The sequence below is a fragment of the Zosterops lateralis genome (genome assembly GCF_965231275.1).
Source record: "Zosterops lateralis genome assembly, chromosome: 38".
Classification (NCBI taxonomy): domain Eukaryota; kingdom Metazoa; phylum Chordata; class Aves; order Passeriformes; family Zosteropidae; genus Zosterops; species Zosterops lateralis.
The window spans coordinates 286140-307804 of record NC_139798.1 but is presented as its reverse complement, the minus strand read 5'-3'; the positions used below and the strand labels follow the sequence as shown (position 1 = coordinate 307804).

Genomic DNA, 21665 nt, shown 5'->3' with positions numbered 1-21665 from the left:
CGCCGCCGCTTCGGCCTCAGCAGCGCCGGGGCCGCCGCACGAAAGCGCCGGGGAGGAGCTGGAGGAGGAAACGGGGCTCGGGGAGGGAGAGGCGGGAGAGGCCGCCATTGAGGACCCGGTGAGACGGGAATGAGAATGGGGGAAAAAGGCGGGAAATGAGGGGGGGAAAACGGCGGGAAATGAGGGGGGGGAAAAGGCGGGAAATGAGGGGGGAAAGGGGGTTTGAGGGGGAAAAGCGGAAATTTGTGGAGAAAAGGGGGAAAACTGAGGGAAAATGAGGAGTAAAAGTGGAGATTTGAGGGGGAAATGAGGGATAAAAGTGGAGATTTGAGGGATAAAAGTGGAGAAAGGTGGAGATCTGAGGGATAAAATGGAGATTTGAGGGGGAAAAGTGGGAATTTGGGGGTAATAGGGGGAATTCGAGGGATAAAAGTGAGGATTTGAGGGGTAAAAGTGGAAAGTTGAAGGGAAAATTGGGGAATTGAGGGGTAAAAGTGGAGATTTGAGGGGGAAATGGGAGAATTTGAGGGGGAAATGGGGAAATTTGAAGGATTAAAGTGGAGATTTGAGGGGGAAAAGTTGATAATAGTGGGAGATTTGAGGGGGGAAGGTGGAAAGTTGAGGGGAAAAGTGGGAATTTAGGGGATAAAAGTGAGAAATTGAGGGGAAAATGAGGGGGGGAGTGGAGATTTGAGGGGAAAAGTGGAGATTTGGGGGAAAATTGAGGGATAAAAGGGGGAATTTGAAGGAAAAGTGGAGATTTAGGGGATCAAATGGAGAAATTGAGGGGAAAATGGGGGATTTGGGGGGTAAAAGTGGGAATTTGAGGGGAAAATGAGGGATAAAAGTGGAGATTTGAGGGGGAAATGGGGGATTTAACGGGTAAAAGTGGGAATTTAGAGGAAAAAGTTGAGATTTGAGGGGGAAAAGGGAGAAATTGAGGGAAAAACGAGGGATAAAAGTGGAGATTTGGGGAGAAAACGGGGGAGTTTGAGATTAAAAGAGAGAATTTGAAGGATAAAAGGGAATATTGAGGGATAAAAGTGGGAATTTGAGGGGGAAATTTGAGATTTGAGGGGTAAAAGTGGAGATTTGAGGGGAAAATGGGAATTTGGGGAATAAAAGTGGAGATTTGAGGGGGGAAAAGTGGAAAGTTGAGGGGAAAAGTTGAGATTTGAGGGGGAAATGGGGGATAAAATCGGAGATTTGAGGGGAAAATGGGAAATTTGAGGGGAAAAGGGGGAATTTTGAGGGATTAAAGGAAATATTGAGGGGGAAAAGTGGAGATTTGAGGGGAAAATTGGAGATTTGAGGGATAAAAGTGGGAGTTTGAGAATAAAAGGGAGAATGTGAGGGATAAAATGGAGATTTGAGGGCGAAAAATTGAGATTTGAGGGATAAAAGGGGCAATTTAGGGGATAAAAGGGAATATTGAGGGATAAAGGGAGATTTTGGGGGATAAAAGTGGAAATTTGAGGGATAAAAGGGGGAGTTTGAGGGATAAAAATGAGAATTTGAGGGGGAAAGTGGAGATTTGAGGGGAAAATGGGGATTTGAGGGATAAAAGTGAGAATTTGAGGGATAAAAGTGGAGATTTGAAAGGAAAAATGGAGATTTGAGGGGGAAAATGGAGATTTTGGGGATAAAAGTGGCAATTTGGTGAATAAAAGTGGAAAATTGAGGGGAAAAAAAGTGAGAATTTGAAGGGGAAAATGGGAATTTTGGGGATAAAAGTGGAGATTTGAGAAATAAAATTGGAAATTGAGGGATAAAAGTGGGGATTTGAGGGGAAAAAAGTGAAAATTTCAGGGGAAAAAGTGAAAATTTGAGGGGGAAACTTGAGATTTGGGGATTTTTGGGGTTTCCAGGTGAATTTTGGGGTGAATTTGGGCATTTTTTTGAATGAATTTTGAGAAATTTGGGTGAATTTGTGGATTTTTGAGGTTCCCAGGTGGATTTTTGGGCTGAATTTGGGGATTTTTGGGTTGAATTTTGTGGATTTTGTTGCAAATTTTGTAGATTTTGCTCCAAATTTCTGATTTTTGTTGCAAATTTTGTGATTTTTGTAGCGAATTTTTCATTTTTGGATTGAATTTTACTATTTTTGTTGCCAATTTTATAATTTTTATTGTGAATTTCTGAATTTTGTTGCGAATTTGTAAATTTTGGTGCCGATTTTTTTATTTTTGGCGCCGATTTTCTCAATTTTGTTGCGAATTTTACGATTTTTTTGGCAAATTTGTGGATTTTTGTGTTTTTAACTCTCCCAAATCAGATTTTTTCACTTCCTGGTTGGATTTTGGGTTAAATTTTGTGTATTTTCCTGCAAATTTTACGATTTTTATCGCGATTTTTGTTGCGAATTTCTAATTTTCGTTGGGAATTTATGAATTTTGCGGCAGATTTTCTGAATTTTGTTGTAAATTTTATATTTTTTGGGTGTTTTTCAGGAGCTGGAGGCCATCAAGGCCCGGGTGAGGGAGATGGAGGAAGAGGCAGAGAAGCTCAAAGAGCTGCAGAACGAGGTGGAGAAACAGATGAACATGAGCCCCCCCCCGGGCAACGGTGAGAGGGAAAAAAAACACTGAAAATGGCACAAAAATGACACAAAAACCAGAAAAAATGGTCCCAAAAATCAGCCCCAAAATGACACAAAAATGGCCCAAAAAATGGCCCAAAAAACCCTCCAAAACCTGAAAAAAATGACCCAAAAATGACCCAAAAACTGACACAAAAATGCCCAAAAAATTACCCAAAAATGGCCCAAAAACTGACACAAAATGGCCCAAAAAATGGCCCAAAAAAACCTCCAAAACCTGAAAAAAATGGCCCAAAAATGACACAAAAATGGCCCAAAAATGACACAAAAATGGCCCAAAAATGACACAAAAATGGCCCAAAAAATGACACAAAAATGGCCCAAAAAATGACATAAAAAGGGCCCAAAAACTGACACAAAAATGCCCAAAAATGACACAAAAGCAGAAAAAATGGCCCCAAAAATGACCCAAAAATCATCACCAAAACCAACAAAAAATGGCTCCAAAAACCCGCCAAAAATGGACCCAAAAATGGCCCAAAAAACTCCAAAAATGGTCCCCAAAAATGACCCAAAAATGGCCCCAAAATCAGAAAAAATTGACCCAAAAAACAGCCTCAAAAACCAGCAAAAAATGGCCCCTAAACCAGCCCCAAAAAACAGCAAAAATGACCCAAAAATCGTCCCAAAAATTACACGAAAATGGACCCAAAAATGGACCCAAAATGGACCCAAAAATGCCCCAAGATCAGAAAAAAATGACCCAAAATCAGAAAAAATGGACCCAAAAATGGTCCCCAAAATGACCCCAAAAGCAGAAAAAATGGTCCCAAAATGGCCCCAAAAATGGTCCCAAAACCAGCAAAAAATGGCCCCAAAAGTCATCCCAAAAAACAGCAAAAATGGTCCCAAAAAATACCAAAAATTGGCCTCAAAAATGGCCCAAAAAATGACCCAAAAATGCCCCAAAAAATGACACAAAAATGGCCCAAAAATGACACAAAAAGGGCCCAAAAATGACACAAAAGCAGAAAAAATGGTCCCAAAAATGGTCCCCAAAATGACCCAAAAAACGGCCCAAAAACTGACACAGAAATGGACCCAAAAATGACCCAGAAATGGACCCAAAATCAGAAAAAATTGGCCCAAAAATGGCCCAAAAACTGCCCCTAAAACCCCCAAAACTGCCAAAAAATGACCCAAAAATGGTCCCCAAAAATGACTTAAAATGGACCCAAAAATGGTCCCAAAATCAGAAAAAATGGTCCCAAAAATGACCCAAAAAATGGCCCCAAACTGCAAAAAAATGGGCCCAAAAATTGCCCCAAAAAGCCAAAAAACCCCAAAAATCATCCCCAAAAAACAGCCCTAAAAATGACCCCAAAATGGTCTGAAAAATCATCCCCAAAAGCAGCAAAAATGGTCCCAAAAATGGCCCAAAAATGGCCCCAAAAATGGCCCCAAAATCAGAGAAAATGGTCCCAAATATGGACCCAAAAACTGCCCTAAAAACAGAAAAAATGGTCACAAAAATAGTCCCCAAAAATGGCCCAAAATCAGAAAAAATTGACCCAAAACCAGCCCCGAAAAACAGCAAAAATGACCCAAAAATCGTCCCAAAAATGACCTGAAAATGGCCCCAAAAATGACACAAAAGCAGAAAAAATGATCCCAAAAATGGTCCAGAAATGGACCCAAAATGGTCCCAAAAATGACCCAAAATCAGAAAAAAATTGACCCAAAAAACAGCCTCAAAACCCAGCAAAAAATGGCCCCAAAATCAGCCCCAAAAACCAGCAAAAATGACCCAAAAATCGTCCCAAAAATTACCCAAAAATGGCCCCAAAAATGGCCCAAAAATGACCTAAAAATGGATCCAAAAATGGCCCCAAAAAGCAGAAAAAGTGGCCCAAAAATGATTTAAAAATTGATCCAAAAATGGACCCAAAAATTGTCCCCAAAAGGAGAAAAAAAGGTCCCAAAAATGGCCCTAAAACCACCCAAAATAATCCCGAAAATGGTCCCAAAAATCATCGCCAAAAGCCACTAAAAATGGCCCCAAAATCAGAAAAAATGGTCCCCAAAATGGTCCCAAAAATGACCCCAAAATACCAAGAAATTGCCCAAAAAACCCCAAAATCTCTCCAAAAGAACCCCAAAAACACCCCCCAAAAAACCCTAAAAAACCCTCAAAAAACCTGAAAAAACTCCAAAAAACTCCCCCCAAAACCCCCAAAAAATTCCGCCAAAAAAACCTCAAAAAACCTTCCTAAAAACCTCAAAAAAAAAATCTAAAAAAAACCCCTCAAAAATCCCAAAAAAAACCCACCAAAAGATTTGGAAAACTCCCCAAAAAAATCTGGAAAAGGCCCCAGAAAAAAACCTCAAAAACCCCAAAATAAAACATAAAAACCCCCAAAAATCATCAAAAAAACCCCAAAAAATCCCAAAAAAACCCAAAAATATCCTCAAAAAAAACCCAAAAAATCCCCAAAAAGTCTCCAAAAAAACCCCAAAAAATTCTCGAAAAATCCCCAAAAAAATCCCAAAAATTCTCCAAAAAATCCTCAAAAAAATCCCCCAAAAAATCCCAAAAATTCCCCAAAAATTCTCAAAACCCCCAAATCAAATAAAAACCCCAAAAACCCCCAAAATTCCCCCAAAATTTTATTAAATATACTTTATTTTCCAGCCGGCCCGGTGATCATGTACCCCAAATCCAAAAAAACCCCAAAAACCCCCCAAAATAAAACATAAAACCCCCCCAAAATCATCAAAAAAAACCCCCAAAAAATCCCAAAAAACCCCAAAAATATCCTCAAAAAAACCCCCAAAAAAATCCCCAAAAAGTCTCCAAAAAAACCCCAAAAAATTCTCGAAAAAACTCCAAAAAAATCCCAAAAAAATCCTCAAAAAATCCCCAAAAAATCCTCAAAAAATCCCCAAAAAAATCCCCAAAAAATCCTTAAAAAATCCTCAAAAAATCCCCAAAAAAATCCTCAAAAAATCCCCAAAAAAATCCCCAAAAAATCCTCAAAAAATCCCCCAAAAAATCCCCAAAAAATCCTCAAAAAATCCTCAAAAAATCCCCAAAAGATCCTCAAAAAATCCCCAAAAAAATCCCCAAAAAATCCTCAAAAAATCCCCAAAAAATCCTCAAAAAATCCTCAAAAAATCCTCAAAAAATCCTCAAAAAATCCTCAAAAAATCCTCGAAAAAACTCCAAAAATCCCCAAAAAATCCTCAAAAAATCCCCAAAAAATCCTCAAAAAATCCTCAAAAAATCCCCAAAAAACCCCCAAAAAATCCCCAAAAAATCCCCAAAAAATCCTCAAAAAATCCTCGAAAAAACTCCAAAAAATCCCCAAAAAATCCTCAAAAAATCCCCAAAAAATCCCAGAAATTCCCCAAAAATTCTCAAAACCCCCAAATCAAATAAAAACCCCAAAACCCCCCAAATTCCCCCAAAATTTTATTAAATTTACTTTATTTTGCAGCCGGCCCGGTGATCATGTACCCCAAATCCAAAAAAACCCCAAAAACCCCCAAAATAAAACATAAAAACCCCCAAAAATCATCAAAAAACCCCCCAAAAAATCCCAAAAAACCCCAAAAATACCCTCAAAAAAACCCCCCCAAAAATCCCCAAAAAGTCTCCAAAAAAACCCCAAAAAATTCTCGAAAAAACTCCAAAAAAATCCCAAAAAAATCCTCAAAAAATCCCCAAAAAAATCCCCAAAAAATCCTCAAAAAATCCCCAAAAAAATCCCCAAAAAATCCTCAAAAAATCCCCAAAAAAATCCTCCAAAAATCCTCAAAAAATCCTCAAAAAATCCTCAAAAAATCCTCAAAAAATCCCCAAAAAAAATCCCAAAAATTCCCCAAAAATTCTCAAAACCCCCAAATCAAATAAAAACCCCCAAAACCCCCAAAATTCCCCCAAAATTTTATTAAATTTACTTTATTTTGCAGCCGGCCCGGTGATCATGTACCCCAAATCCAAAAAGCCCCAAAAACCCCCCAAAATAAAACATAAAAACCCCCAAAAATCATCAAAAAACCCCCAAAAAAATCCCAAAAAACCCCAAAAATATCCTCAAAAAAACCCCCAAAAAAATCCCCAAAAAGTCTCCAAAAAAACCCCAAAAAATTCTCGAAAAAACTCCAAAAAAATCCCAAAAAAATCCTCAAAAAATCCCCAAAAAATCCTCAAAAAATCCCCAAAAAAATCCCCAAAAAATCCTTAAAAAATCCTCAAAAAATCCCCAAAAAAATCCTCAAAAAATCCCCAAAAAAATCCCCAAAAAATCCTCAAAAAATCCCCCAAAAAATCCCCAAAAAATCCTCAAAAAATCCTCAAAAAATCCTCGAAAAAACTCCAAAAAATCCCCAAAAAATCCTCAAAAAATCCCAAAAAAATCCCAAAAATTCCCCAAAAATTCTCAAAACCCCCAAATCAAATAAAAACCCCAAAACCCCCCAAATTCCCCCAAAATTTTATTAAATTTACTTTATTTTGCAGCCGGCCCGGTGATCATGTACCCCAAATCCAAAAAAACCCCAAAAACCCCCAAAATAAAACATAAAAACCCCCAAAAATCATCAAAAAACCCCCCAAAAAATCCCAAAAAACCCCAAAAATACCCTCAAAAAAACCCCCCCAAAAATCCCCAAAAAGTCTCCAAAAAAACCCCAAAAAATTCTCGAAAAAACTCCAAAAAATCCCCAAAAAATCCTCAAAAAATCCCCAAAAAAATCCCCAAAAAATCCTCAAAAAATCCCCAAAAAAATCCCCAAAAAATCCTCAAAAAATCCCCAAAAAAATCCTCCAAAAATCCTCAAAAAATCCTCAAAAAATCCTCAAAAAATCCTCAAAAAATCCCCAAAAAAAATCCCAAAAATTCCCCAAAAATTCTCAAAACCCCCAAATCAAATAAAAACCCCCAAAACCCCCAAAATTCCCCCAAAATTTTATTAAATTTACTTTATTTTGCAGCCGGCCCGGTGATCATGTACCCCAAATCCAAAAAGCCCCAAAAACCCCCCAAAATAAAACATAAAAACCCCCAAAAATCATCAAAAAACCCCCAAAAAAATCCCAAAAAACCCCAAAAATATCCTCAAAAAAACCCCCAAAAAAATCCCCAAAAAGTCTCCAAAAAAACCCCAAAAAATTCTCGAAAAAACTCCAAAAAAATCCCAAAAAAATCCTCAAAAAATCCCCAAAAAATCCTCAAAAAATCCCCAAAAAAATCCCCAAAAAATCCTTAAAAAATCCTCAAAAAATCCCCAAAAAAATCCTCAAAAAATCCCCAAAAAAATCCCCAAAAAATCCTCAAAAAATCCCCCAAAAAATCCCCAAAAAATCCTCAAAAAATCCTCAAAAAATCCCCAAAAGATCCTCAAAAAATCCCCAAAAAAATCCCCAAAAAATCCTCAAAAAATCCCCAAAAAATCCTCAAAAAATCCCCCAAAAAATCCCCAAAAAATCCTCAAAAAATCCTCAAAAAATCCTCGAAAAAACTCCAAAAAATCCCCAAAAAATCCTCAAAAAATCCCAAAAAAATCCCAAAAATTCCCCAAAAATTCTCAAAACCCCCAAATCAAATAAAAACCCCAAAACCCCCCAAATTCCCCCAAAATTTTATTAAATTTACTTTATTTTGCAGCCGGCCCGGTGATCATGTACCCCAAATCCAAAAAAACCCCAAAAACCCCCAAAATAAAACATAAAAACCCCCAAAAATCATCAAAAAACCCCCAAAAAAATCCCAAAAAACCCCAAAAATACCCTCAAAAAAACCCCCCCAAAAATCCCCAAAAAGTCTCCAAAAAAACCCCAAAAAATTCTCGAAAAAACTCCAAAAAATCCCCAAAAAATCCTCAAAAAATCCCCAAAAAAATCCCCAAAAAATCCTCAAAAAATCCCCAAAAAAATCCCCAAAAAATCCTCAAAAAATCCCCAAAAAAATCCTCCAAAAATCCTCAAAAAATCCTCAAAAAATCCTCAAAAAATCCTCAAAAAATCCCCAAAAAAAATCCCAAAAATTCCCCAAAAATTCTCAAAACCCCCAAATCAAATAAAAACCCCCAAAACCCCCAAAATTCCCCCAAAATTTTATTAAATTTACTTTATTTTGCAGCCGGCCCGGTGATCATGTACCCCAAATCCAAAAAAACCCCAAAAACCCCCAAAATAAAACATAAAAACCCCCAAAAATCATCAAAAAACCCCCAAAAAAATCCCAAAAAACCCCAAAAATATCCTCAAAAAAACCCCCAAAAAAATCCCCAAAAAGTCTCCAAAAAAACCCCAAAAAATTCTCGAAAAAACTCCAAAAAAATCCCCAAAAAATCCTCAAAAAATCCTCAAAAAATCCCCAAAAAATCCTCAAAAAATCCTCAAACTCCAAAAAATCCCCAAAAAATCCTCAAAAAATCCCCCAAAAAATCCCAAAAATTCCCCAAAAATTCTCAAAACCCCCAAATCAAATAAAAACCCCAAAAACCCCCAAAATTCCCCCAAAATTTTTTTAAATTTCCTTTATTTTGCAGCCGGCCCGGTGATCATGTACCCCAAATCCAAAAAACCCCAAAAACCCCCCAAAATAAAACATAAAAACCCCCAAAAATCATCAAAAAAAACCCCAAAAAATCCCAAAAAACCCCCAAAAAATCCCAAAAAAACCCCAAAAAAATCCCCAAAAAGTCTCCAAAAAAACCCCAAAAAATTCTCGAAAAATCCTCAAAAAATCCTCAAAAAAATCCTCAAAAAATCCTCAAAAAAATCCCAAAAAAATCCCAAAAAATCCTCAAAAAATCCTCAAAAAATCCCCCAAAAAATCCCCAAAATTCCCCAAAAATTCTCAAAACCCCCAAATCAAATAAAAACCCCAAAAACCCCCAAATTCCCCCAAAATTGAATCAAATTTCCTTTATTTTGCAGCCGGCCCGGTGATCATGTACCCCAAATCCAAAAAACCCCAAAAACCCCCCAAAATAAAACATAAAAACCCCCAAAAATCATCAAAATAACCCCAAAAAAATCCCAAAAAACCCCAAAAATATCCTCAAAAAAACCCCCAAAAAATCCCCAAAAAGTCTCCAAAAAAACCCCAAAAAATTCTCGAAAAAACTCCGAAAAATCCCCAAAAAATCCTCAAAAAATCCCCAAAAAAATCCTCAAAAAATCCTCAAAAAATCCCCAAAAAATCCCCAAAAAATCCTCAAAAAATCCTCAAAAAATCCCCAAAAAAATCCCAAAAAATCCTCAAAAAATCCTCAAAAAATCCCCAAAAAATCCCAAAAATTCCCCAAAAATTCTCAAAACCCCCAAATCAAATAAAAACCCCAAAAACCCCCAAAATTCCCCCAAAATTTAATTAAATTTCCTTTATTCTGCAGCCGGCCCGGTGATCATGTCCCTGGAGGAGAAAATGGAGGCCGACGCTCGTTCCATCTACGTCGGCAACGTGAGACCCCAAAAAACCCCCTAAAAACCCCCCAAAAAAATCCAAAAAAATCCAAAAAAATCCCTTAAACCCCAAATTAATTAAAATTCATTAAAATTAATGAAAATTTGGGTGTTTTTAGGTGGATTACGGGGCCACGGCCGAGGAGCTGGAGGCGCATTTCCACGGCTGCGGCTCCGTCAACCGCGTCACCATCCTGTGCGACAAGTACAGCGGCCACCCCAAGGGGTAATTAGTCATTAATTATGCTAATTTATGCTAATTAGGATGTGGTAGGTCCTTTACGTTCTTCACAGAAAAAACCCCGTCAAAATATCCCAAAATTTGACCAAAATTCGACCAAAATTCGACCAAAAACGTCCAAAATCGGTTCCGGAAGTTGATTTTTTGGGGATTTTTCCCAGTCAAAGTTTTTCCAATTTTTTGTTGTTTTTTGTCCCAAATTTTTCCCAATTTTTTGCTTATTTTTTTCTCGTTTTTCCTGTTTTTTCCCCATTTTTTCTGATTTTTTTTTATGATTTTCTTCCCAATTTTCTCCCAATTTTTGCCCATTTTTTCCCATTTTTCCTGACTTTTTTCCTGATTTTTTTGCCCCATTTTTCCTGTTTTTCCCCAATTTTTTCTTCATTTTTCCCTTTTTTTTTTTCAAAGTTTTTGCCCGATTTTTCTCCCAATTTTTCCCAATTTTTTTCCCATTTTTTCCAGATTTTTTCCGACTTTTTCTCCATTTCTCCCCCATTCTTTCCCCATTTTCCCCTGTTTTTTTCTATTTTTTCTCAGTTTTTTCCCATTTTTCCCCATTTTTTTCCCCATTTCCCCCCCAATTTTTCTCTATTTTTCCTCATTTTTCCTCATTTTTTCCTCATTTTTCCTCATTTTTTCCCAATTTTCCCCCCAATTTTTTCCAGATTCTTCCCAATTTTTACCCAATACTTCCTGATTTTCCACAATTTTTCCCACCAATTTTTCCCATTTTTTTCCCTATTTTTTCCCATATTTTTCTGATTTTTTCCCAATTTTTCCCCATTTTTTACCAAATTTTCCCCATTTTTTCCCATTTTTCACCAATTTTTTTCCCAAATTTTACCTGATTTTCCCCAATTTTTTCTTCATTTTTCCCATTTTTTTCCAATTTTTTTCCTGATTTTTCCTGATTTTTTTCTATATTTTTCCCATTTTTGCCCAATTTTCCCCCAATCCCGTCCCCATCCTGTGCGACAAGTACAGCGGCCACCCCAAGGGGTAATTAGTCATTAATTATGCTAATTTATGCTAATTAGGATGTGGTAGGTCATTTACATTCTTCACAGAAAAAAACCCCGTCAAAATATCCCAAAATTTGCCCAAAATTCAACGAAAATTGGCTCCGAAAATCAAATTTTTTGGATTTTTTTCCAGATCTTTTGAGAAATTTGATTCCCAATTTTCCTGATTTTTCCCCAATTTTTTTTCTGGTTTCTTTTTCCCATTTTTCCTGATTTTCTCTGATTTTTTCCAAATTTTTTCCGAATTCTTTCTGGTTTTTTTTCCCCAATTTTTCCTGCTTTTTCCTGATTTTTTCTCACTTTTTACCGATTTTTTTTTTCAATTTTTTTTCCTGATTTTTTTTCTTTTTTTTCCTCAATTTTTCCTGATTTTTTCCAGTTTCTCCAATTTTTTTTCCTCAGTTTTTATTAGTTTTTTTTTCAGTTTTGCCTATTTTTTCTGATTTTTTTCCCAATTTTTGCCCCTTTTTTTTTCTCATTTTTTTCGAATTTTTCTCAATTTTCCCCAATTTTTGCCCAATTTCCCCCAATTTTTTCCCATTTTTTCCCGATTTTTTTCCCATTTTTTTACAATTTTTTCCTGATTTTCTCCAGTTTTTTCCAAATTTTCTCCCAATTTTTTACACTTTTTCCCATTTTTCCTGTTTTTTCCCCAATTTTTCATGATTTTTTCATGATTTTTTGCTCAATTTTTTCCAAGTTTTTCCTCTTTTTTTTTTCCTCGTTTTTCCCCAATTTTTCCTGAACTTTTTCTCATCTTTTACCAATTTTCCCCCAATTTTTTCCTGATTTTCCACAAATTTTTTTCTAATTTTTCCCCATTTTTCCCCCAAATTTTTCCAAGTTTTTGCTGATTTTTCCCCATTTTTTTTTCCTGATTTTCCTCAGTTTTTTTCCAATTTTTTCTCAATTTTCCTGCCAATTTTATCCTAATTTTTTGCCCGATTTTTCCCAATTTTTTTCCCATTTTTTCCAGATTTTTTCCGACTTTTTCTCCATTTCTCCCCCATTCTTTGCCCATTTTCCCCTCGTTTTTTTCTATTTTTTCTCAGTTTTTCCCCATTTTTTCCCCATTTTCCCCATTTTTTTTCTGGTTTTTTTTTTCCTCAGTTTTTTCCCAATTTTTCCCCAATTTTTACTAAATTTTCTCATTTTTTCCCCCATTTTTTCCCCATTTTTCTCTAATTTTTCCTGATTTTTTCAGGTTTTTTTCTCCATTTTTCCTCAATTTTTTCCTGATTTTTCTCCCAATTTTCACCCAATTTTTCCTCATTTTCCCCAGTTTTTTTTTACCAAATTTTCCCATTTTTTCCCGTTTTTTCCCAAATTTTTGCCCAAATTTTCTCACTTTTCTCTTAATTTTCCCTGATGTTTTTCCTCATCTTTTCCCTCAATTTTTTCCCAATTTTTCTCATTTTTTTCCAATTTTTTCCGCAATTCTACAAAACCCCTCAGAAAATCCAAAAAAAATTACAATAAAAAAAATCCCAATAAAATCCAAAAAAAAAATCGTAAAAATCCCCCAAAAAATCTGAAAAAAATCCAAAAAAATAAAAAAAAAATTAAAAAAAAATTTCGTAAAAATCCCCAAAAAAATATTTTAAAAAATCTTTGAAAAAATCTGAAAAACAATCCAAAAAGAATCTGAAACAATCAAAAAAAAAATCTGAAAAAATCTTTAAAAAAATCCAAAAAAATTCCAAAAAAAATCCAAAAAAAGTCTTCAAAAAATCCAAAAAAATTTCAAAAAAATCCCAAAAAAATCTGAAAAAAAATCCAAAAAAATTTCAAAAAAATCCAAAAAAATTCCAAAAAAAATTCCAAAAAAATCTTCAAAAAATTCCAAAAAAAAAATCCGAAAAAAATCCGAAAAAAAATCATAAAAATCCCCCAAAAATCTTTTAAAAATCCAAAAAAATCCAAAAAAAAAATTCAAAAAAATCATTTAAAAAACCCCGAAAAAAATTGAAAAAAAAAATCCCGAAAAAAAATCGTAAAAATAACAAAAAACTTCCAAAAAATCCCAAAAAAATCCAGAAAAAAAAATCCAAAAAATTCCAAAAAAAATCCCAAAAAATCTTCAAAAAAATAAAAAAAAAATCCAAAAAATGAGAAAAATATCCGAAAAAATTCCAAAGAAAATCCCAAAAAAATCTTCAAAAAAGTCCAAAAAAAATCCAAAAAAAATTCCAAAAAAAATCCCAAAAAATCTTCAAAAAAATAAAAAATCCAAAAAAAATTCCAAAAAAAATCCCAAAAAATCTTCAAAAAAATAAAAAAAAAAAAAACAAAAAGTCAGAAAAAAATCCGAAAAAATCCCAAAGAAAATCCCAAAAAAATCTTCAAAAAAATAAAAAAAAATCAAAAAAAAATCCAAAAAAAAATCCCAAAAAATCTTCAAAAAAATAAAAAAAAAAAACCAAAATCAGAAAAAAATCCGAAAAAATTCCAAAGAAAATCCCAAAAAAATCTTCAAAAAAATAAAAAAAAATCCAAAAAAAATTCAAAAAAAAACCCCAAAAAATCTTCAAAAAAATAAAAAAAAAAAACCCAAAAAATCAGAAAAAAATCCGAAAAAATTCCAAAGAAAATCCCAAAAAAATCTTCAAAAAAATAAAAAAAAATCCAAAAAAAATCAGAAAAAAATCCAAAAAAATTCCAAAGAAAATCCAAAAAAATCTTCAAAAAAAAAAAATAAAAAATCCAAAAAAAATTCCAGAAAAAAACCCCCAAAAATCTTCAAAAAAATAAAAAAAACCCCCAAAAAATCGAAAAAAAATCCGAAAAAATTCCAAAGAAAATCCCAAAAAAATCTTCAAAAAAATAAAAAAAAAATCCAAAAAAAATCCAAAAAAAAACCCCCAAAAAATCTTCAAAAAAATAAAAAAAAACTCCAAAAAATCAGAAAAAAATCCGAAAAAATCCCAAAAAAATCTTCAAAAAAATAAAAAAAAAATCCAAAAAAAATTCCAAAAAAAATCTCAAAAAATCCCCTAAAAATCCAAATTATAAAAACCCCCAAAACCACCAAAATTTTGCTTTAATTTTATAATTTTTTCCCTTTTCCAGCTTTGCCTACATCGAGTTCTCGGACAAGGAGTCGGTTCGGACGTCGATGGCTCTGGACGAGTCTCTGTTCCGGGGGAGGCAGATCAAGGTCAGAATTTACACCAAAATTACAAAATTTTTCCTCAAATCCTAAAATTCCCAGCATTTCCCTGAAATTTCCAAAAATTTCCACATTTTTCCCACTTTTTTTCTGATTTTTTTTGAATTTTTTCAGATTTTTCGCCATTTTTTCCCTTTTTATTTTTGATTTTTTTCCCAATTTTTCTTCATTTTCCCCCAATTTTTTCCCTTATTTTTCCCGAAATTTTTCTTGATTTTTCCCATTTTTTCGGATTTTTTTTCAGATTTTTCCTGAATTTTTCCTTGATTTTTTTCTGCATTTTTTCCCAATATTTTAAGATTTTTTTCCCAATTTTTCCCCATTTTCTCTGGTTTCTTTCCCATTTTTTTCTCATTTTTTCCTGATTTTTTTCTGAATTTTTTCCGATTTTTCCCCCATTTTTTTCCATTTTTCCCCAATTTTTTCTGTTTTTTTTCCCATTTTTTTCTGATTTTTTTTCTGATTTTTTCCCGATTTTTTCCCTTTTTTTTCATATTTTTTTCCCAAAACATTCAGATTTTTTTTCCCCATTTTTTCCTGATTTTTTCCCATTTTTTTCCCATTTTTTTCTGATTTTTTCCCCATTTTTTCCCAATTTTTCCCCATTTTTTTCTGATTTTTTCCTGATTTTTCCTCCAATTTTTTCTCTGTTCCGGGGGAGGCAGATCAAGGTCAGAATTTACACCAAAATCACAAAAATTACAAAAATTTATCCCAAATTTTCCTCTGTTTCCACCATCTCCCGAAATTTCCAAAATTTTCCACGTTTTTTCCCCATTTTTTCTGATTTTTTTCTGTTTTTTTCTGATTTTTTCCCCCGTTTTTTTTTTTTTTTTTCCTGATTTTTTCCTTATTTTTTTCTCATTTTCCTCCAATTTTTTCCCTTTTTTTTCCCTCAATTTTTTTTGTTTTTTCCCTTTTTTTTTTATTTTTTCGGAATTTTTTTCCCAATTTTTTCTTGATTTTTTTCACATTCTCTTCCAATTTTTTCCTGATTTCCCCCCATTTTTTCCCTTTTTTTTCCTCCATTTTTTCCCTTTTCCCCTGTTATTCCCCAATTTTCCTGATTTTTTCCCATTTTCTTCCCGTTTTTTTCTATTTTTCCCCCTTTTTTCTGATTTTTTCCCCTTTTTTTCTGATTTTTCTCCCCAATTTTTCTTGATTTTTTTCACTTTTTTTCCTCATTTCCCCCCATTTTTCCTTTTTTTTTTTCCCCGATTTTTTCTGATTTTTTCCCAATTTTTTTTCATATTTTTTTCCCAAAACTTTCAGATTTTTTTTCCATTTTTTTCCCATTTTTCCCCCATTTTTTCCCCAATTTTTTTCTGATTTTTTCCTGAATTTTCTCCAATTTTTCCCCAATTTTTTCTGATTTTTTTCCTGATTTTTTCCCCCAATTTTTTCTCTGTTCAGGGGGAGGCAGATCAAGGTCAGAATTTACACCAAAATTACAAAATTTTTCCTCAAATCCTAAAGTTCCCAGCATTTCCCTGAAATTTCCAAAAATTTCCACATTTTTCCCACTTTTTTTCGGATTTTTTTTGATTTTTTCTGATTTTTTTTCTGATTTTTTTCTGATTTTTTCCCCATTTTTTTTTTATTTTCTCCTCATTTTTTTCCTCATTTTTTTCTCATTTTCCCCCATTTTTTCCCTTTTTTTTTCCCCCCATTTTTTTCTGTTTTTTTTCCCATTTTTTTCCCAATTTTTTTCCCAAAATTTGCCAATTTTTTCACCAATTTTTTCCCATTTTCTTCCTGTTTTTTTCCCATTTTCCCCCATTTTTTCTTGATTTTTTTCCCTGTTTTTTCCTTATTCTTTTCCATTTTTTTCCTGATTTTTCGCCAATTTTTTAGATTTTTTTCCCAATTTTTTCCCCATTTTTTCCCCATTTTTTCCCTTTTTTTCTCGATTTTTCTCCCAATTTTTCCTCCATTTTTTCTGATTTTTTTCCCAATTTTTTTCTGATTTTTTCCCAATTTTTTCCTCAATTTTTCCTGATTTTTCCCTCATTTTTTTCTCTGTTCAGGGGGAGGCAGATCAAGGTCAGAATTTACACCAAAATAACAAAAATTTATCCCAAAATTTCATTAATTCCCAAAATTCTCATCAGGTCCTGAAATTCCCAATTTTTTCCCAATTTTTCCTGGTTTTTTTGGGGTTTTTTTCTGATTTTTTTTCCCATTTTTTCTGAATTTTTTTGTGATTTTTTTTCTCATTTTTCCCCCAGTTTTTTCCCTTTTTTTTCCCCCCCAATTTTTTCTGTTTTTTTCTCCATTTTTTCTGATTTTTTCCCAGTTTTTTCCCAAATTTTTTTTCGTATTTTTTTTCCCAAAATTTGCCAATTTTTTCACCAATTTTTTCCCATTTTCTTCCCAATTTTTTCCTGATTTTTTCCCAATTTTTTTCCCAAAACTTTCAGATTTTTTTCCCTTTTTTTCTCCATTTTCCCCCAATTTTTCCCCCATTTTTTGCTTTTTTTTTTTCCCTTGTTTTTCCCCAATTTTCCCCATTTTTTCCCCCTTTTTTTCTGATTTTTTTCTGAATTTTTTCAGATTTTTCCCCATTTTTTTCCCTTTTCTTTTTTATTTTTTCCTCATTTTCTCCTCATTTTTTTTCTCATTTTCCCCCAATTTTTTCCCTTTTTTTTTTTCCCCAAATTTTTCTTGATTTTTCCCATTTTTTCGGGTTTTTTTTGGATTTTTTCCGAATTTTTCCCAATTTTTTTTTTCGTATTTTTTTTCCCAAAACTTTCAGATTTTTTTCAATTTTTTTCCCATTTTTTCTGATTTTTTTTCCATTTCTTTCTGATTTTTTCCCTTGTTTTTTTTCCATTTTTTCCCAATTTCCCCCCTTATTTTGCCTAATTTTTTTCCCTTTTTTTTCCTGATTTTTGTCGTTTTTTTCACCATTTTTTCCCCAATTTTCACCATTTTTCCCCCTTTTTTTCCCCAAATTCTCTGTTTTTCTCCCCAAACCTGATCCCACATTTTCTAACCCAAATTTCCTTTTTATTTCCAGTTTTTTCTCATTTCTCCCCCATTTTTCTTCACATTTTCATCAAATTTCGACCAATTTTCCTCATTTTTTCACCGATTTTCCTCAAATTTTCACCTTTTTTTCCCAAAATTTATTTCCCAATTTTCCCCAAATTTTCCTTAAATAATTTAAATTCCATTTCTTCTTGTTTTTCCTTTATTTCACTGAATTTCCCTCATTTCTCCCCCATTTTCCTTCATATTTTCCTCATTTTTTCACCGATTTTCGTCAAATTTTCACTGATTTTCCCCAAATTTTTTCCCAATTTTCCCCAAATTTTCCCTAAATTACCCAAATTCTATTTCCTGTCTTTTTTCCTTTATTTCACTTCATTTCTCCCCCATTTTCCTTCATATTTTCCCCAAACTTTGACCAATTTTCATCGAATTTCAACCGATTTTTCCCAAATTTTCACCGATTTTCACCTTTTTTTTTTTTTCTTTTTTCCCCAAATTTTCCCTAAATCGCCCAAATTTTATTTCCTGTCTTTTTTTCTTCATTTCACTTAATTTCCTCCATTTTCCCTTCATATTTTTCCCATTTTCCTTCATATTTTCCCCAATCCTGGAGCGATTTTTGTCAAATTTTGGCCAATTTCCCCCATTTTTTCCCCAAATTTTTCCCCCTTTTTCCCCATTTTTTCTTCGTTTTTTCCTCATTTTTCCCCATTTTTTCACCAATTTTTCTTCAAATTTTCCCCCATTTTCCCCTATTTTTTCCCATTTTTTCTACGTTTTTTCCCCATTTTTCCTCCATTTTTTCCCATTTTTCCCCAATTTTTCCTCATTTTTCCCCATTTTTTCCCCAATTTTTTTTCCTACTTTTTGCCCACTTTTCCCTATTTTTTTCCCCATTTTTTCCCCAATTTTTCTCCAATTTTTCCCCATTTTCCCCCAATTTTTTCCCATTTTTAACCCATTTTTTCCCCATTTTTTCACCGATTTTCGTCAAATTTTCACCGATTTTCACCATTTTTTTCCCTTTTTCCCCAAATTTTCACCATTTTTTCTCCAAATTCTCAGTTTTTCTCCCCAAACCTGATCCCAAATTTTCTAACCCCAATTTCCTTTTCATTTCCAGCTTTTCCTCATTTCTCCCCTCATTTTCCTTCATATTTTCCCCAAACTTTGATCGATTTTCGCTAAATTTTCACCGATTTTCGTCATTTTTTCACCGATTTTCACCATTTTTTTTTCTCTTTTCCCCCCCAGGTGATCCCGAAGAGGACGAACCGTCCCGGGATCAGCAGCACCGACCGGGGCTTTCCCCGGGGGCGTTTCCGGGGTCGGGCCGGGGGTTACGGCTCCGCCAGGTCCAGGTTCTACAGCGGCTACAGCCGGCCCCGGGCACGGGGATACAGGTCAGGAAAACACCTTTTTGGGGACAAAAAAAATATATTTTTGGGTTTTTAGGGGGTTTGGGATTTTTTTGGGATTTTTTGGGATTTTTTTGGGATTTTTTGGGGTTTTTTTGGGCGTTTTTGGGACATTTTTTGGGGTTTTTTTAGTGGCGGTTTTGAGTCTTCCAGGTGAGTTTTTGGAGTGAATTAGGGGAAATTTGGGGTAAATTCTCAGGATCTTGGGCCTCTTCAGGGGTTTGGGATAAATTTCAGAAATTTTGGGATTTTTTCCGGATTTTTTTCGGGTTTTTTAAAGCATTTTTTGGGTGTTTTTTAGCGGCAATTTTGCGTCGTCCAGGTGAGTTTTTGGACTGAAATTTTGGGATTTTGGGGCATTTTGGGATTTCAGGTGTCCTGGAAGGGTTTTGGGGTGAATTTCAGGGATTTTTGGGGTGAATTTTGGGGATTTTTGGGGCGGATTTGGGGGATTTTGGGGCTTTCAGGGGGTTACGGCTCCGCCAGGTCCAGGTTCTACAGCGGCTCCAGCCGGCCCCGGGCACGGGGATACAGGTCAGAAAAAAACAGTTTTGGGGGCAATTCACACCTTTTTGGGGTTTGGGATGGTTTTACAGGGTTTGGGCTTTTTCCCAGAATTTTTTGGGATTTTTTTGAGGTTTTTTTGGGGTTTTTTAAAGCGTTTTTTGGTCGTTTTTTAGCGGCGTTTTCGTGTCATCGAGGTAAATTTTAGTGTCTTCAGGTGAGGTTTTTGGGGTGATTTTTTGGGGATTTGGGGGTTTTTTGGGGTTTGAGGTGTCCTAGAAGAGTTTTGGGATAAATTTCTGGAGTTTTGGGATTTTTTCCTGATTTTTTTGGATTTTTTAAAGCATTTTTTGGGTGTTTTTTAGTGGCGATTTCGCATCATCCAGGTGAGTTTTTGGGGTTCTCCAGGTGAGGTTTTTGGGGTGAATTCCCCAAATTTTGGGGGTTTTTGAAGTTCCAGGTGTCCCAGAAGGGTTTTGGGATGAATTTCAGGAGTTTTGGGATTTTTTCCAGATTTTTTTGGGGTTTTTTTTAAGCATTTTTAAGGCATTTTTTTAGTGGCGATTTCGCGTCATCCAGGTGAGTTTTGGGGGTTCTCCAGGTGAGTTTTTTGGGTTGAATTTTTGGGATTTTGGGGGGTTTCAAAAGGCCTGGGACAAATTTCAGGAGTTTTGGGGTTTTTTCTGAAGGTTTTGGGGTTTTTTCCGGATTTTTTGGGATTTTTTTGGGGTTTTTTTTTGGGGATTTTTTAAGCGTTTTTTGGTCATTTTTTAGCGGCGTTTTCGCGTTTTCCAGGTGAGATTTTGGGCTCAGTTTCAGTAATTTTGGGGTGAATTCCTGGGATTTTGGAGTGAATTCTCAGGATTTTGGGGCTTTGGGGATGAATTTTTGGGGTTTTTTTGAGGCTTTTTTGGGCGTTTTTGGGACATTTTTTGGGGTTTTTTTAGTGGCGGTTTTGAGTCTTCCAGGTGAGTTTTAGGGGTTCTCCAGGTGAGTTTTTGGAGTGAATTAGGGGAAATTTGGGGTCAATTCTCCAGATTTTGAGGCTCTTCAGGGGTTTGGGATAAATTTCAGAAATTTTGGGATTTTTTCCGGATTTTTTTTTGGTTTTTTGGGCATTTTTTGGTCGTTTTTTAGCGGCGTTTTCGTGTTTTCCAGGTGAGATTTTGAGGTGACTTTGAGGAATTTTTGGGGTGAATTTTTGGGATTTTGGGGCTTTTTGGGATTTCAGCTGTCCCAGAAGGGTTTTGGGATAAATTTCAGGAGTTTTGGGATTTTTTCCAGATTTTTTTTTGGTTTTTTGGGCATTTTTTGGACTTTTTTAAAGTGTTTTTGGGACGTTTTTTTAGCGCCGATTTCGCGTCATCCAGGTGAGATTTTGGGATGAGTTTGAGGAATTTTGGGCTGAATTTTTGGGATTTTGGGTCTTTTTGAAGCTCCAGATGTTGGGAAGAGTTTTGGGATAAATTTCAGGCATTTTTGGGTTTTTTTTCCCTGAAATTTTGGGATTTTTTGGGGCATTTTTGGCATCTCCAGTTGAGTTTTTGACCAAAAATTCTGTTCATTTAAAAAAAATTCTTTTTATTGACCAAAAATTTGGGTTTTTTTAAAAAATCAATTAAAATTTTGCTGTGTTTTTAAAAAAACTCTCTTTTTTCTCCCCAAAATTTTTGCTTGTTTAAAAAAATTAATTAAAATTTTGTTTTTGTTTTTAAATGTTTCTTTATTTTTGTGAATGAGAATTAAAAATAATTTAATAAATTAATTTATTTATTTATCAGAATAAAACCTATTTTTTTTGACTGAATTTTTTTATTATTTTAAAGAATTAAAATTTTGGTTTATTTTTTTTAAAAACTCATTAAATTTTCACTTTATTTAAAAAAATATTTTATTTTATTTTTTTAATTTATTTTATTTTATTTTTAAAAAATTCCTTATTTTTTTGCCCAAAATTTCATTTCATGTAAAAAAAAATAAATTTAATTTATTTTTTTGCCTGAAATTCAGCTTTATTTCTATAAAAATCAATTAAAATTTTGCTTTTTTTCGAAAAAAAAAATTAAAATTATATTTTATATTTCTAAAAATTATAATTTTTCCTCAAAAATTTTTAATTATTTCTCCTTTTTTCTCTCCTCAGGGGCCGCTCCAGAGCCACCTCCTGGTACTCCCCGTATTAAACCACAAAAAAAAAAAACCCCAAAAATTCCCTTTTTCCCCCCAAAAAAAAATTCCCACGGGAGGGGGAGGGGCCACCCCGCCCCTCCCCCACCCAGAAAAAAAAAAAAAAACACCCAAAAA

The 21665-nt window shown here is 34.0% G+C and overlaps 1 protein-coding gene across 1 annotated transcript; it reads left to right on the top strand.

The window, feature by feature from the left end:
* PABPN1 (poly(A) binding protein nuclear 1) lies at positions 1–21665 on the top strand. Its single transcript, XM_083882181.1, has 7 exons — positions 1–118; positions 2451–2565; positions 9944–10011; positions 10133–10239; positions 14346–14433; positions 18694–18842; positions 21505–21665. Exons 2-7 carry the CDS (start codon positions 2484–2486, stop codon positions 21542–21544), a joined length of 534 nt encoding a protein of 177 aa, XP_083738307.1. The 5' UTR covers positions 1–118; positions 2451–2483; the 3' UTR covers positions 21545–21665.

Bases quoted from the DNA above. Each gene is read 5' to 3' on its own strand.
- PABPN1 (XM_083882181.1), top strand. From the start codon at position 2,484: ATGGAGGAAGAGGCAGAGAAGCTCAAAGAGCTGCAGAACGAGGTGGAG. The intron at 10,012-10,132 runs GTGAGACCCCAA...GGGTGTTTTTAG, and splicing joins GTTCCATCTACGTCGGCAAC to GTGGATTACGGGGCCACGGC. The intron at 10,240-14,345 runs GTAATTAGTCAT...TCCCTTTTCCAG, and splicing joins TACAGCGGCCACCCCAAGGG to CTTTGCCTACATCGAGTTCT.